The following is a 15378-nucleotide window of genomic DNA, read 5'->3' as shown; positions in this document are numbered from 1 at the left end:
CCATGCATGAGTACATACGATGACTATCTGTTTATTCAGTAAAGCTGTTGTTCTTGTGTAAATATCTCTTATTATAAACTCGTAGGCTGCTGTACAAGGCCATCGACGCCAATGCTGCGAACCACGGCCCTATCTACAACTACCGTGTGGAAATCTCCATATTCTTCATCATCTACATCATCATCATCGCCTTCTTCATGATGAACATCTTCGTGGGCTTCGTCATCATCACGTTCCGTGAACAGGGAGAATCGGAGTTCAAAAACTGCGAACTGAACAAAAATCAAGTTAGTTGTTTTCCTTGAATAACTTATTACGACACTCATCATAATCACAAAGCTACTGTACCTTATTATCATGTGAAAGCCCTTCAGTCTACTGATATTGCGAGTTTTCACTTCACTTCCCACCTTCCCTGTGTCTCCTGTCCTGCCCTCCACAGAGACAGTGCGTGCAGTACGCTCTGAAAGCCAAGCCCATCAAGATCTACATTCCCAGAAACCCGTCCCAGCTGAAGTTCTGGAAGATCATCGCCTCCAGCCAGTTTGAGTACATCATGTTTGTCTTAATTCTTCTCAACACCCTCACCTTGGCTGTGCAGGTACAATAATCATAATGTACACATCATGTGTATTACAACAGGAATAAGATTGTAAATCGTTTTTCTAGAAAATGATTGGAAATATTTTACATAGTTTATCACGAGGAAGATAAATTCAAATTCAAGTAAATTAATGTCCTCTCCCTGCAGCATTATGAGCAGTCTAAAATATTCAACTCTGTGATGGACATCCTCAACTTGATCTTCACAGCCCTATTTACCATAGAGATGATCATCAAGCTACTGGCTCTCAGAACACATGTGAGTTCAACAGGCGTTCACTGGACACATGTTGATATAAATACTGTGTTTTAATGTTCTGATGTTCCAATACCATGTTCAAATTTTTGTAAATATTTTAACTAGGCAAGTCAGTTAAGAACAAATTCTTATTTTCAATGACGGCCTAGGAACAGTGGGTTAACTGCCTGTTCAGTGGCAGAATGGCAGATTTGTACCTTGTCAGCTCGGGGATTTGAACTTGCAACCTTTCTAGTTACTAGTCCAACGCTCTAACCACTAGGCTACCCTGCCGCCCCACGTTAATGTTCCGATACCACGCTCTAATGTTCCAATACCACGTTCTAATGTTCCATACTATTGACGGTCTTTGTGTGTGTCTGTGTATCCAGCAATATTTCATCGATGCCTGGAACTCCTTCGACGCTCTGATCGTTGTGGGCAGTGTGCTAGACATCGTGGTCTCGGAGCTCAGTGTGAGTACTCTCTCTGTCTCTCCTTTAGCTGCTTCATGTTTCCTCATCTCTTCCATCTTCAACCCTTCTCTTTACTTCAGGGAAACGTGATACTTAGAAAAGGCTTGCAATATAGGCCTGCAAAACGGTTTGTGTACAGTTATTCATTGTAACATCTCTGTCTAACAAACACATAGCTTTATAAAGCGCTTGTGTGTGTTCTGTCAAATACTAAATGATATCTTATGTATATTTTCTGTTTTCTTCCTTGTCTCTGGTATCTTTGAAACTTCTCATCAATCCAGGGAGGGGACGAGGATGTTGAAGTAAGACCACAACAGGAAAAACAAGTATCTCTCTCTCTCTTTCTTTCTCTCTCTTTCTCTCTTTCTTTATCTCTGTCACTATCTGTCCCTCTCTCTCTCATTTGAAAAAAGTATCGTATTTCCTTTCCCCTGTCTATCCATGAATAGTGTGGAAACAAGCAGCTGTTCTCTAAACCTCTGTGTTTCTCTCCAGGCAATCGAGGCCGCAGCCCAAGCTGCGGCTGTAGCCGTACCCGGAGCACCGCCCGTGGCCAAGAAGGAAAGCGGAAAAGTGTCCATCACATTCTTTCGTTTGTTCCGAGTCTTGCGATTGGTCAAGCTGCTCAGCAAAGGGGAGGGCATTCGAACCCTTCTCTGGACTTTTGTCAAGTCCCTCCAGGTCAGTGCTAGGTTCAAACAGATGTCAAGACACACAGACAGAGACAGACACACACTGGTGTATAATTTATATTTGTTAAAGAAAATGTATGTCTATACATCCCCCTCGTTCACAGGCCTTGCCATATGTCGGTCTACTTATTGCAATGATTTTCTTCATCTACGCTGTGATCGGCATGCAGGTGGGTCTCCTTCCATTCATTGTATCCCTTTCTTAAGTCTTTAAAATGCAGCTGGTGACAATATGACCTATGCTCTAACCTTTTGCAGACATTTGGAAAGATTGCTATAGATGACAACTCACATATCAACAGGAACAACAACTTCCAGACCTTCTTCATGTCTGTCCTGCTGCTCTTCAGGTGAGTTTTGCAGGACAAAGAGGTAAATAGTAGATAGTTAGAAGCTCAACCACAGTCTATGTTTCTCCCCCAGCTCTCCACTTCCATTTCTGCTCTTATTTTTCTCTCCTCTTCAACCTTTCATCTCCTCTCCTCTCCTCTCCTCTCCTCTCCTCTCCTCTCCTCTCCTCTCCTCTCTTCTCCTCTCCTCTTTTCTTCCTCCTGTATCTCCTCTCCTCTCCCCTTCCTCCTGTGTCTTCTCTCCTCTTCCTCCTGTGTCAACTTTCCTTTCCTTAGTCCTAACGTGTGTTCTTCTTGCAGGTGTGCCACCGGAGAGCAGTGGCAGGAGATCATGTTGGCAGCGTTGCCAGGGAGACCCTGTGACCCCGAGTCAGACTTTGAGCCCGGGGATGACAACATGTGCGGCAGCAACCTGGCTTACATCTACTTCATCAGCTTCTTCATGCTCTGCGCTTTCCTGGTGAGACAACTGTTTGTGAGAGGTGTCTTTTGCCAAAGAGAAATTCATCTCAATGAGACCAACTTGTGTACATAAAGGTTCATTAAAAAAATGTTGATTGCAGCCAATTTGAAGCAGATCAGCTGTGATTGATACACTCTGTGTTCCTCTTCTCAGATCATTAACTTGTTCATTGCTGTCATCATGGACAACTTTGAGTACCTGACCAGAGATTGGACCGTACTGGGTACTCATCACCTGGACGAGTTCAAACGAGTCTGGTCGGATTATGACCCAGAGGCGACGTAAGAGATCTCTCTATTGTTTTTTAGATTTTTCTTTTCAAATTGAAAAAGGATCAATGGGATATGGCCTTTATTCAGGAAACCCGTTCTGTATCTCTGTCCTCTATCTTCCTTTTACTTCTTACTCTCTTCTCGTCCATCCCTTTCCCCCATTTGGTCCTTTAATTGTGCTGTTTTTGTCTGTATTGCAGGGGTCGAATCAAACATATCGATGTGGTCACTATGCTGCGCAGGATCCAGCCACCCCTTGGTTTTGGCAAACTGTGCCCCCATCGTGTGGCCTGCAAGGTAGGGCAGATCACATTTTAATGTTAAAGGTTGAATAAATTAAATTATAATAAACGTATTAACTTCTAATATTTATATAATTGAATGTTTGATATATGTCAGATATTGTGCAGTGAATATTGACTCTATTTCATCTGCTTGCTTGTCTTGTTAGAGGCTGGTTGCTATGAACGTGCCGCTGCACAGCGACGGGACAGTCACCTTCAATGCCACCCTGTTTGCGCTGGTCAGAACCTCACTCAAGATCAAGACCGAGGGTCAGTCACATACACAGAGTGTATCATTCACACATTATTATTTAGTGCAGTGGTGCTTGGGGCCTTTACTCCTATGTTTTTAAAGGTATTGTGTGTCTCCACTAGGGCCTGTTGACCAGGACAACGAGGAGCTCAGGGCCATCATTAAAAAGATATGGAAGCGCACAAAGCCCAAGCTCCTTGAAGAGGTCATTCCACCCCCTAGAGGTAAACCATAGGAGGTGCCATTTCAGCCAACTAGACAGATGTATTACCGTATGCTACCGTATAACCACACAGACCACTCTAATGGTAGTTTATGCATTTCACAGAAATAAGTTACAGAAACACAGGTTTATTTCTGTATCTCCCTATTGTCTGTGTTTTTTTCTCTTTTAGTTCGTCTCTATCACTTTCCCATTTGCCTCCTCCCTTTGTTTAAGATGTATTTTTTTCCCTGTTCTCCTCCTCTGTTGCGATTCTTCCTGACTCAGGGGAAGAGGTGACTTGTGGGAAGTTCTATGCCAGCTTCCTGATCCAGGACTACTTTAAAAAGTTCCGCAAGAGGAAGGAGCGGGAGAGGAAGAAGAAGGGAAAAGACAAGAAAGACTCACTCCAGGTATACCAGTTACCTGTTAACATGTTGTGGTAAACCGCGGGGTGTTGGGTTGAGCGTGCAGAGATTGACACAGAGACAGGGAGGCATTGGTCCATTAAAACCTGTTGCGACTCTAGGGGGAGTATTTTCATTTTTGGAAAAAAACGTTCCCGTTTTAAACGGGATATTTAGTCAGGACAAGATGCTAGAATATGCATATAATTGACAGCTTAGGATAGAAAACACTAACGTTTCCAAAACTGTAAAGACATTGTCTGTGAGTATAACAGAACTGATGTTTCAGGTGAAAGCCTGAGAAAAATCCAATCATGAAGTGCCCCATATTTTGAAAGCGCTACGTTCCAATGAGTCCCTATTGAGCTGTGAATGTGCTATCAACCAGATCACGCTTTCTACGTATTCCCCAAGGTGTCTACAGCATGGTGACGTAGTTTTACGCAATCATGTTGAAGAATAGCCGTAGGCGGCTACATTGCGCAAGTGGTCACCTGATGCCCCCAGAGAGATTCTCGTGTAAAATACAGAGGTAGCCATTACTCCGATCGGTCCTACTGAAAAACGAATTGCCCCGACGGATATATTATCGAATAGATATTTGAAAAACACCTTGAGGATTGATTATAAACAACGTTTGCCATGTTTCTGTCGATATTATGGAGCTAATTTGGAATATTTTTCACCGTTTTCGTGACTGCAATTTCCAGTCAGTAGAGGTTTTAAAACAACTTCACTAATACAGAAAATAAACATAAAGAAAATCACTGAGGTTTGGCTCGGTCCTTTTTCTCTCCTTTCGCTTGTTGTCGGTCTCTCCCCGTTCTCTCTTGTGGTGTGCCACCGTGCTCCTATTATTTGACCTCCTTTAATTTGGCACTTTCCTCTAAGTGATCAGGTTGATGATCAGGGTGAACTTCCTCCCAAGGAGGTAATACTTGAGGGTGTGCGAACACAGCGCATCCTTCAGGGCCTGGAACGCTGCCTCTGTGTCCTCCGTCCATCGCACCATCTCGGGTAGTCATGCCTTTGTTAAGTCTGTGAGGGGAGAAGCTATTGCGGCAAAGTTAGGTACAAATCTACAAATCTACTGTAGTACTCTGCTAACCCCAGGAATGACTTCACCTGGCTTTTGGTTCAGGGGACCGGCCATTCCCTAATGGCAGCGATTTTTTTCCCCCTCCCGATTTGATAGCCCAGGTACTCCACCTCGGTGTAGCCCAGCTTGCAATTGTGTAGGTTCGCGGTCAGACCTGCATCCCTTAGCGCATCAACCATGGCCTGCAACCTACCCAGATGTGACTCCCAACTGTCACTGTGCACAATTATATCATCCAGATAAGCAGCTGCGTACTCACTGTGCGGCCGCAGGACGCGGTCCATGAGTCACTGAAAGGTCGCTGGTGCCCCGTGGAGCCTGAAAAGCAGAACCCGGTAGTGGTATAGCCCCCCGGGGTGGAGAAGGCAGTCTTCTCCCGGGAGGCTGCTGCCAGTGGCACCTGCCAGATGGGGTGTGCATCGAACTTACTGACCTCGTTCAGGCTCCAGAAGTCATTACCAAAGAGGACGGTTCGGTCCGATTTCGGAACCAACACTATGAGGCTAGACCACTCATTGTTTGATTCCTCCAGTACCCCCACTCCAGTACCCAGCATTGTTGTCACTTCGCACTGGACCGCCAACCTCCGGGCTTCTGGTATCCGGTATGGCCGTTTACGCACTTTTTCTCCCAAACGGGTGTGGATATGATGTTCCACGAGAGCCGTGTGCCCCGGCACCTCGGGGGAAACACGGCCGTATTCTGCTGGACCAACTCTCTGCGCTCTTGTCATTGGGTCGGGCTGAGGTCTTCCCCCATTGCAACTTCGACCGAGGGCGGGCCCTGCTGTGGCCGGGTCCATGTTACGCACAGCACCTCGCGTGCGTACCATTTCTTCAGTAAGTTCACATGTTAAAGCTGGAGGGGTTTTCTCCGCCCCGGTTGGCGGACCTTATAGTTGACGTCACCTACCCGCTCAACGATGTCGTAGGGCCCATGCCACATAGCCAGGAATTTACTCTCCATTGTAGGGATCAGCACCAAGACCTTCTCACCTGGTTGGAACTCTTGTGGTTGGGCCCCCCGGTTGTAGACACGCTCCTGGGCCATGTGCTCTCTCACCACTGGCCAAATCGCCGTCATCCTCTCCCTCATCTCCTCCACATGTTCTACTACGCTGTGAAGGGGGGTCGGCTGCTCTTCCCAGACCTCCTTGGCAAAGTCCAGCAGCCCGCAGGGCCGACGGCATACAGGAGCTCAAAGGGGGAGAACCCTGTGCATGCTTGGGGTACGTCGCGCACTGAAAATATCAGGTGGGGCAGCAGCTGGTCCCAGTTCCTCCCATCTTTCTCGATGACCTTATTCAGCATCTGTTTTAGGGTCTTATTGAAGAGTTCCGCTAGCCCGTCTGTTTGTGGATGGTACACACTGGTCCTCACCTGTTTTATTCGTAACAGATTACATCACACGAGACATGAACGCGGTGCCCTGGTCCTTCAGGATTTCCCGTGGAATTACCCACCCTGCTAAATAAATGGAAGAGCTCCCGTGACTTACCTTTTGATGCATAACAAATCAAATCAAATCAAATGTATTTATATAGCCATTCGTACATCAGCTGATATCTCAAAGTGCTGTACAGAAACCCAGCCTAAAACCCCAAACAGCAAGCAATGCAGGTGTAGAAGCATGGTGGCTAGGAAAAACTCCCTAGAAAGGCCAAAACCTAGGAAGAAACCTAGAGAGGAACCAGGCTATGTGGGGTGGCCAGTCCTCTTCTGGCTGTGCCGGGTGGAGATTATAACAGAACATGGCCAAGATGTTCAAATGTTCATAAATGACCAGCATGGTCAAATAATAATACTAATCACAGGAAGAACAGTTGAAACTGGAGCAGCAGCACGGCCAGGTGAACTGGGGACAGCAAGGAGTCATCATTCCAGGTAGTCCTGAGGCATGGTCCTAGGGCTCAGGTCCTCCGAGAGAGAGAAAGAAAGAGCGAATTAGAGAGAGTATACTTAAATTCACACAGGACACCGAATAGGAGAGGAGAAGTACTCCTGATATAACAAACTAACCCTAGCCCCCCGACACATAAACTACTGCAGCATAAATACTGGAGGCTGAGACAGGAGGGGTCAGGAGACACTGTGGCCCCATCCGATGATACCCCCAGATAGGGCCAAACATATAACCCCATCCACTTTGCCAAAGCACAGCCCTCACACCACTAGAGGGATATCTTCAACTACCAACTACCAGCCAAAGATCTCCGCCACGGCACCGCCCAAGGGGGGGTGCCAACCCAGACAGGAAGATCACATCAGTGACTCAACCCACTCAAGTGACGCACCCCTCCTAGGGACGGCATGAAAGAGCACCAGTAAGCCAGTGACTCAGCCCCTGTAATAGGGTTAGAGGCAGAGAATCCCAGTGGAAAGAGGGGAACCGGCCAGGCAGAGACAGCAAGGGTGGTTAGTTGCTCCAGAGCCTTTCCATTCACCTTTACACTCCTGGGCCAGACTACACTCAATCATATGACCCACTGAAGAGATGAGTCTTCAGTAAAGACTTAAAGGTTGAGACCGAGTTTGCGTCTCTCACATGGGTAGGCAGACCATTCGGGATTGCCTCAGGACACTGGGTGGCGTAATCCATGACTACCAGGATGTATTGGTGTCTCCTTGCGGTCTTCACCAATGGACCCACCAGATCCATTGCCACCCGCTCGAATGGCACTCCTATAATGGGCAAGTGAACCAAAGGGTTTTGATAATGCACCCTCGGAGCTGTGATTTGGCACTCCGGGCAACTAAGGCAGTAGTCCTCCACGGCGTGCTTGACTCCAGTCCAGTGGAACCAGTTCCCGATCCGCTCCCTGATTTTCTCCATCTCCAGGTGTGCCCCAAGCAAGTGGGTGTTAGCAAGCTGCAACACAGTCCTAACATACTGGCTGGGTATGAGTAACAAGTCTTTTGTCTCCCCATTATGCTTTACTACCTGATACAATAAATTCTGCTTGATTGCGAAGTGGGGTGTTGGGGAATAATCATAATTGGTTGGTAACATAGGTAAGATGTTTTATATTCATCATATGTTTGTAAGTTACTTCTCATCAGAATGTTATTTTTGTATAATACTGTGGCGGGGTTGCAGTATCTGTTCTATGTCAAGATGTTGCTTGGGCCGGAGAGAGGGGAGAGGTCAAGGTGTCATCATGTGTAAACATATCTTTTGCTCCACTGTGTCTGTGTGCCAGTCACTCCCTACTTTTCCCATCGGGGAGAGGAGGATGGCAGTGTCTGGAATCATTCTATGCTCCCTCTTTTGTTGCTCCTATCTTAACCTATAGCCTCACTCTCCTCTCCGTGAGCTTGTCCAGGATTGGTTGTATTTAGAATTGGTTGTATCTAAATGACAATTTGATATATATCATAGGGTGGGGGTAATGTCTTGGTAGTATTTTGTACCAAGGACGAAATAAGAGCTTTGTTTAGGAGACCAAACTGAACGATAATTTATAGACAACTCTGTCTGGCTAGAGGATATTCCTCTCTGAAGTAAAGTCTTTCTTTGTGTAAGTTCCTAAGACCTGTGGTTTGTCATGTCGTCTGGGGGGGGGGGGTGGATTTTTGCTATAAAGGATCCCATTTGCCATTACGTTTGAGTCGCTCATAATTTGCAGCCTGATCAGTGTTCAAATCAAAGTAGGCCTTCTGGGCCTTCCCAGAGAGGTAGGGTGCCAACAGGCTAATCCACTTGGGCTTGGGCCATCCTTCCCTCTGTGCCGTCCTCTCGAAGGTGCACAAATACGACTCCACGTCACCTTCTTTCGAGCCAGACTCCTGAGCCCTCCCAACCTTCAACTGGGCTACCTCCGCTACCAGTCTGCGGTTTTGTTGGTGCTGCTCCTCCAGTGCTTGCTCCTGGAGAGCCTGTTGCTTCTGCTGGCTGAGGATGAACTGAGCCACCAGCTCCTCCATGGTAATCTCCGTCGGCTCGACCACACCAAAGCTACTGAGATGCACGCATTCTCCACCATATGTGGTAAACCGTGGGGTGTTGGGTTGAGCATGCAGATGTTGACACAGAGACAGGGAGGCTTTAGTCCGCAAAAACAACTTTACTAATACAGAATATAAACTTAACTTCTTATGGGCAGGTGGGACGGTAGCGTCCCACCTGGCCAACATCCGGTGAAATTGCAGAGTGAGAAATTCAAACTTAAGAATTATAAATATTTAACTTTCATAAAATCACAAGTGTAATACATCAAAATAAATCTGAACTTCTTGTTAATCCAGCTGCTGTGTCAGATTTCAAAAATGCTTTACGGCGAAAGCACACCATGCGATTATCTGAGGACAGCGCCCCGCATGCAAAAGCATGAAAAACATATTTCAACCAGGCAGGTGCGCCACGAAAGTCAGAAATAGCGATATAATAAATGCCTTACCTTTGATGATCTTCTTCTGTTGGCACTCCAAAAGGTCCCAGATACATCACAAATGGTCCTTTTGGTCGATAATGTCCTTCTTTATATCCATAAAAACTCAGTTTAGCTGGCGCGCTTCAGTCAGTAATCCACCCAGTTTTCAAAATGCATACAAAATGAATCGCAAACATTAATAATAAACTTTTCCAAACAAGTCAAACAACATTTATAATCAAACCTTAGGTAATACGTAAATAAACAATCAAATTTAAGACAGAGAATCGTTATTGTCTTTACCGGAGAAAAATACCAAAGAACGCGCTCTCTTCCACGCGTTTGGAAACACTACAGCCAAAATGGGAGCCACCTAGAAAAACGACATTTTCCAGCTCATTTTTCAAAAAACCAGCATGAAACTCTTTCTAAAGACTGTTGACATCTAGTGGAAGCCCTAGGAACTGCAATCTGGGAGGATTTCGCCTTATAATAAAAGTGACAGCCATTGAAAACAGTGGTAGGCTGAATTTTTGTTTTTGGGATGGTTTGTCCTCTGGGTTTCGCCTGCCGTATCAGTTCTGTTATACTCACAGACATAATCTTAACAGTTTTAGAAACTTTAGAGTTTTTTCCATCCAAATCTACCAATTATATGCATATCCTAGCTTCTGGGCCTGAGTAACAGGCAGAAAATACTGCCCCCTACCCAAGAGAGGTTAACAAAGAAAATCACTGAGGTTTGGCTCGGTCCTTCTTCTCTCCTTTCACTTGGTGTCTTCTCTCCTTTCACTTGGTGTCGGTCTCTCCCCGTTCTCTCTCGCGGTGTGCCACCGTGCGCCTTGCTTTTCGCCTCCATGGCTGGTTGTCACTTTCCTCTAATTACCTCCACTTAGAGATGTCTGTGTCGGGGTGCCCAGCTCCCGTCTTCCCAGCAGAGGGAGCCAACGTCGCCTCATGTACCTCCCCTCTATTGCCATCCCCCGGGGTAGACCTCCTGGGATACCACAACGTGTTGTTACTGTTTGGTGTCTTTGTGTGTGTGTTTGTGTATCACACTGTGTGTTTTTGCATCAGGCAGGGCTCAGGTCACTGCAGGCACTGGCCCCAGAGTTGCATCTGGCCTTGGCAATGGAGGGAGAGGATGAGGAGTGTGTGGAGGGAGAGTTGGATGAAGAGTTCTTCAAGGTAAGTGATTGAATGTCATTAGTGTATCAAAATAGTATATACTGAAGTGATTGGTCTGTTCTCTGTATTTGTCATTGCTCAAATAAGCAAATATCATATACAATAGGTAAGCATAATAAATGTTTATAATATTTACAACAAAAACAGTTGACTGTATATTAAAGCAAATCTCTTTGTTTCCTTCTCCCTCCAGAATGACAACGTTTTCGAAGATCCTGGCACCTCACCATCCACCACTCACATGCCAGCTGACATAGAGGAGGGCACCACCACTATCTTCATGGAGCCCTTCGTCGAGCCCACAATATCCAGCAACGTGGTCACAGAACAGCCATTGACAGTCAGCGAGAAACCAGCATCAGCTCTCTCATCCTTTGATGTAGTGATGGAACAGCCCACGAGATCTGAGGCCATCCCTCCACCAGAAGACATACCAGCCCCGCCCCAACCAGCCCCAGCCGCATCACCACCAAAAGATCCATCCCCTCCCCAACCAGCACCAGCCGCAAACCCACCAAATGCCCCATCCCAGCCTCAACCAGCCCCAGTTGCATCCTCACCAAATGTTGCTTCTCCACCACAGGTGGTTACTCAATCCCCGCCTCAAATAGTGTTAGCCCCACCAGAACCAGAGGCACCTCAAATAGTTTTAGAGGCAGCCCCTGCCCCACCTCAACCAGAGCCATTGATGGAGGGAAGAGGAAGTGAAACTTCCACTACACAGCAGGTGTACTACCCACAGTACCCAGTGAGCATGCCAACAAACAACGGGTGAGTGGAAAAGGGAGAGAAGAGGATCTGGGTGAAAGGGGTTGAAGAGTCTGTGTGTGTGTGTGTGTGTGTGTGTGTGTGTGTGTATTCATAAGTGTTCCCGTTCCCTCAACTTCACAGGCATGTGTATCAAGAGCAACCTGTAGCATCCCCTATCCAGTCAGAGTACATGCAGAGTCCTACTCCTAACTTCACCAATGGGAGAGCTGCAGGAGTGCCCTACGCCAATGGAAATGGCATGAATGGGAACGTCTCCAATGGCGGTACGAATGGAGGTAGTGTGAATGGAGGTAGCATTACCGGAAGTAGCATGAGTGGCTACAATGGCAACGGTTACAACGGAAATGGATACAATGGAAACGGCTACAACGGAAACGGCTACAATGGAAACGGCTACAATGGAAACGGTAACGGATTGGAGCAGTATGTCCGGAGACGTATTCTTCCTCCCACTCCTGCAGGTAATCATCACATGATCTCAGTCTTTCTCCTCAACACCAGTAGAACTAGAAACACCCAGTGACCATCTTAGTACATTTCCATGTTTTTTCCCTTCCAGGTCGCAAGCCGCCCTCCTTTAACATCCAGTGTCTGAGGGCACAGCATAGCGCGGATGACATCCCCATCCCTGGCACGTACGAGAGTAACTCGCCCCCATGCAGATCCAGACTGGTAAGACACAGACACATGCAAAAGAATAGCCAACCAATGCTCACATGAATCAGAGACACCTTTTGATTTGGTGCCAAATTTGGAATTGAAAGCGTTTGAATGTGATAATAGAAAATCAAGATTTTAATCATTGTCCTCCCTTCTCCTCCAGAACCTTGACTCCCGCCGCAGCAGTGCCTCCTCCATGTCCTCTGCTTCCTGGGCCAACAACGGAGGAGGACATGCAGGGTCGATGCCAGGAGCAGGGGTGTCGGCAGCATCATCAGCAGCAGCGAAGAGAGGGCGTCTGCTCTACGCCCCTCTGATGCTGGTGGATGAGGCCAGGGGCACCAAGCAGGTGTGGGGAGACAGGACCCAGGCCACCTCCAGCCTCCCTGCTATTGCAACCAGGCCCAGTGGCTGGTACCCTGGAGCCCCGACACTCCCTGTGCCCACCCCCCAGAACAGGAGCTACACCAATGGCAGGGTGCCCTCCCAGATCAGCCAGAGCCTCATAGAGAAGGGCAGTGCAGACAGCCTGGTGGAGTCGGTAAGTGATGGATGAAATAGTATGTCCTGATGAGAGTAAGATAAAAGTCCCAAGGCTACTTACTGCTTAGGATATACAGTACTTATCAGGGTAATAGTGAGTGGAAAAGTCAAGAGCACTCCAAGCCTCAGTAATTCACCTCAATTCACCTTTGTTATGAATTTCAATTTGCCTACAGTGCAAGTTAGTCAGTGATTTAAACCCCATGAAAGTTCCTCTATTTATGAATATTCAATAAACACTTGTAAGCTGTAGGTGGGAGAGAGAGAGAGAGAGAAAGAAAGAGAGAGATATTTGTGTTCACTGTTTCACAACTCTCCTTACTCTCCCACAGATCCTGATATCGGAAGGCTTGGGCCTCTATGCAAGAGACCCAAAGTTTGTGAACTTCGCCAAGCGAGAGATCGCGGACGCATGTAACATGACCATTGATGAGATGGAGAACGCAGCCACAGACCTGCTGACCCGTTCGGCAGGCCAGCCAATAGGACGCTTCGAGGAGGAGCTGGCTGACGAGATGAACTGTGTGATTTCCTACTGAGACTAGAGAGAGGAAACAGAGAGGAAGGGAGGGGAGTGGGAGGAAGAGGGTGGGTGGGAGAGTTGGAGGGCAAGGATATAGAGCCTTACCTCTTTGTCGACATCAACATAGGGGGTAAGGATGGCGAGGCAAGCTGTTGATCTTAGCAAACTGTCAATGTCTCTTTGATCAGGGTAATTTTCTCTTCCAGATCTTCTCAGGTAATTTGGCTTTGTTGTGAAAGCATCAGTGTGTCTTGAACAAGAGCCTGAAATAACCATGCTACATTTGACAGCATATACATAGAGCAACTATTGACGTTTGGCCACAATACTCTTGAAAAGTCATTTCCAATGTAAGAGTGCACAGTACTATAGCCTTCCAAACGGGATTACAATTCTTATTCTACCATGAAGTATTTATCGCTATTTCAAAAGCGGCACTTTCTGCCTTGTATTTCCATTTTGTACTGAGCTTGATTTGCTGTCCCTTTATGTAACCCAAAATCCTACAATCCCCCTGCTAAGACCATAGAAATATATTAAAAGCAGAGGCATAAATCCAAATAAATAAACAAACACCTTGTCTGTTGTGCAAGTGAGCTCCAGTTGTAACTACAGATCATGAAACAGGGTTTGTGTGTGTCGTGTCAGTGGCCCAGTGAAGCATTAGCCTAGCGTTAGCATTAGACATTTGAACCATGTCATGTATGATTATGTCAACAGAAATGCCACAGAAGATTCTCATGACAGTCACCGTAGTCTTCCTCGGTGAGAAGCTTTGACGTAGTATTTATGTACATATGCGGTCAAGAGGAAAGCAGCTTGTAAACGTAATAATAACAATTGTTAGTTTTGTTTTAATGTGACTGCTAATACTTTGAAATGTCAGGTATTTCTGTGTGTACATTAATAAAGTGTCATGTCTTTTTCTCAAAGTTGTAATGCAGATAATTTAGTGACACTGGAATTCCGTCATTAAAGATAGTGGAGACAGGACTTGTATTGAATAACTGGTAAGCATGTAGTTATTTGTAATCTGGTAAGTGTAACGGATGTGAAACGGCTAGCTTAGTTAGCGTGGGCGCTAAATAGCGTTTCAATCAGTGACGTCACTTGCTCTGAGACCTTGAAGTAGTAGTTCCCCTTGCTCTGCAAGGGCCGCGGCTTTTGTGGAGCGATGGGTAACGATGCTTCGAGGGTGACTGTTGATGTGTGCAGAAGGTCCCTGGTTCACGCCCGGGTATGGGCGAGGGACGGTCTAAACTTGTACTGTTACATTGGTGCCGTGACCCGGATTACTGGTTGCTGCGGAAAAAGGAGGAAGGTCAAAAGGGGGGTGAGTGTAACGGATGTGAAACGGCTAGCTTAGTTAGCGTGGGCGCTAAATAGCGTTTCAATCAGTGACGTCACTTGCTCTGAGACCTTGAAGTAGTAGTTCCCCTTGCTCTGCAAGGGCCGCGGCTTTTGTGGAGCGATGGGTAACGATGCTTCGAGGGTGACTGTTGATGTGTGCAGAAGGTCCCTGGTTCGCGCCCGGGTATGGGCGAGGGACGGTCTAAACTTGTACTGTTACATAAGCACTGTATATATCTAAACAACTATAGAGCGTGATCTTAAGGAACAAAACGCACACAAAAGAAACACATGAATTCCATAATGACTCATTAGTGCACTGGCAGATGGAGAGCATCTGTGTTTCCTCGTTCCCACTCCATTCTACATTTAGAAACTCCTCTTTAATTACCATGGCAACACTTGGCTTAGTGGGTGATTTTCAGGTGTTATTGTTTTTCAGAAAGGAAGATAAATAAGGACTTGCAAGCCTGGTCATGGTCAGCACCCGCTGCTTAAACTAGGCTACTGGAGATCTTGTTTGATTTCTCACATCATGAGCAGCCGGAAAGGTGATACAAAATACTGTGTTATAAAGCAGATAGAATATAATTCCATAGATGTATTAGGCACTTTTAGATCCGTTGCCTGTC

General features: G+C 46.5%; 1 protein-coding gene across 1 annotated transcript in view; it reads left to right on the top strand.

The window, feature by feature from the left end:
- Positions 1 to 14328, top strand: part of LOC110491077 (voltage-dependent L-type calcium channel subunit alpha-1D) — a 35346-nt gene extending 21018 nt beyond the window's left edge. Inside the window, exons 27-46 of the mRNA XM_090203063.1 lie at positions 86 to 287; positions 443 to 601; positions 752 to 862; positions 1234 to 1317; positions 1602 to 1622; positions 1816 to 2001; positions 2117 to 2182; positions 2271 to 2362; positions 2663 to 2822; positions 2979 to 3106; positions 3298 to 3394; positions 3549 to 3651; positions 3757 to 3858; positions 4125 to 4249; positions 10789 to 10899; positions 11093 to 11670; positions 11791 to 12131; positions 12230 to 12342; positions 12494 to 12871; positions 13206 to 14328. Coding sequence (XP_090059189.1) covers positions 86 to 287; positions 443 to 601; positions 752 to 862; positions 1234 to 1317; positions 1602 to 1622; positions 1816 to 2001; positions 2117 to 2182; positions 2271 to 2362; positions 2663 to 2822; positions 2979 to 3106; positions 3298 to 3394; positions 3549 to 3651; positions 3757 to 3858; positions 4125 to 4249; positions 10789 to 10899; positions 11093 to 11670; positions 11791 to 12131; positions 12230 to 12342; positions 12494 to 12871; positions 13206 to 13412 — 3364 coding nt within the window. The 3' untranslated portion in view covers positions 13413 to 14328. The remainder of the gene's footprint in view (positions 1 to 85; positions 288 to 442; positions 602 to 751; positions 863 to 1233; positions 1318 to 1601; positions 1623 to 1815; positions 2002 to 2116; positions 2183 to 2270; positions 2363 to 2662; positions 2823 to 2978; positions 3107 to 3297; positions 3395 to 3548; positions 3652 to 3756; positions 3859 to 4124; positions 4250 to 10788; positions 10900 to 11092; positions 11671 to 11790; positions 12132 to 12229; positions 12343 to 12493; positions 12872 to 13205) is intronic.
- The last annotated feature ends 1050 nt before the right edge of the window (positions 14329 to 15378 follow it).

The sequence above is a fragment of the Oncorhynchus mykiss genome, chromosome 16, assembly GCF_057628025.1.
Source record: "Oncorhynchus mykiss isolate SJ-2025 chromosome 16, ASM5762802v1, whole genome shotgun sequence".
Classification (NCBI taxonomy): domain Eukaryota; kingdom Metazoa; phylum Chordata; class Actinopteri; order Salmoniformes; family Salmonidae; genus Oncorhynchus; species Oncorhynchus mykiss.
This window is presented reverse-complemented; position numbering and strand designations above follow the sequence as displayed.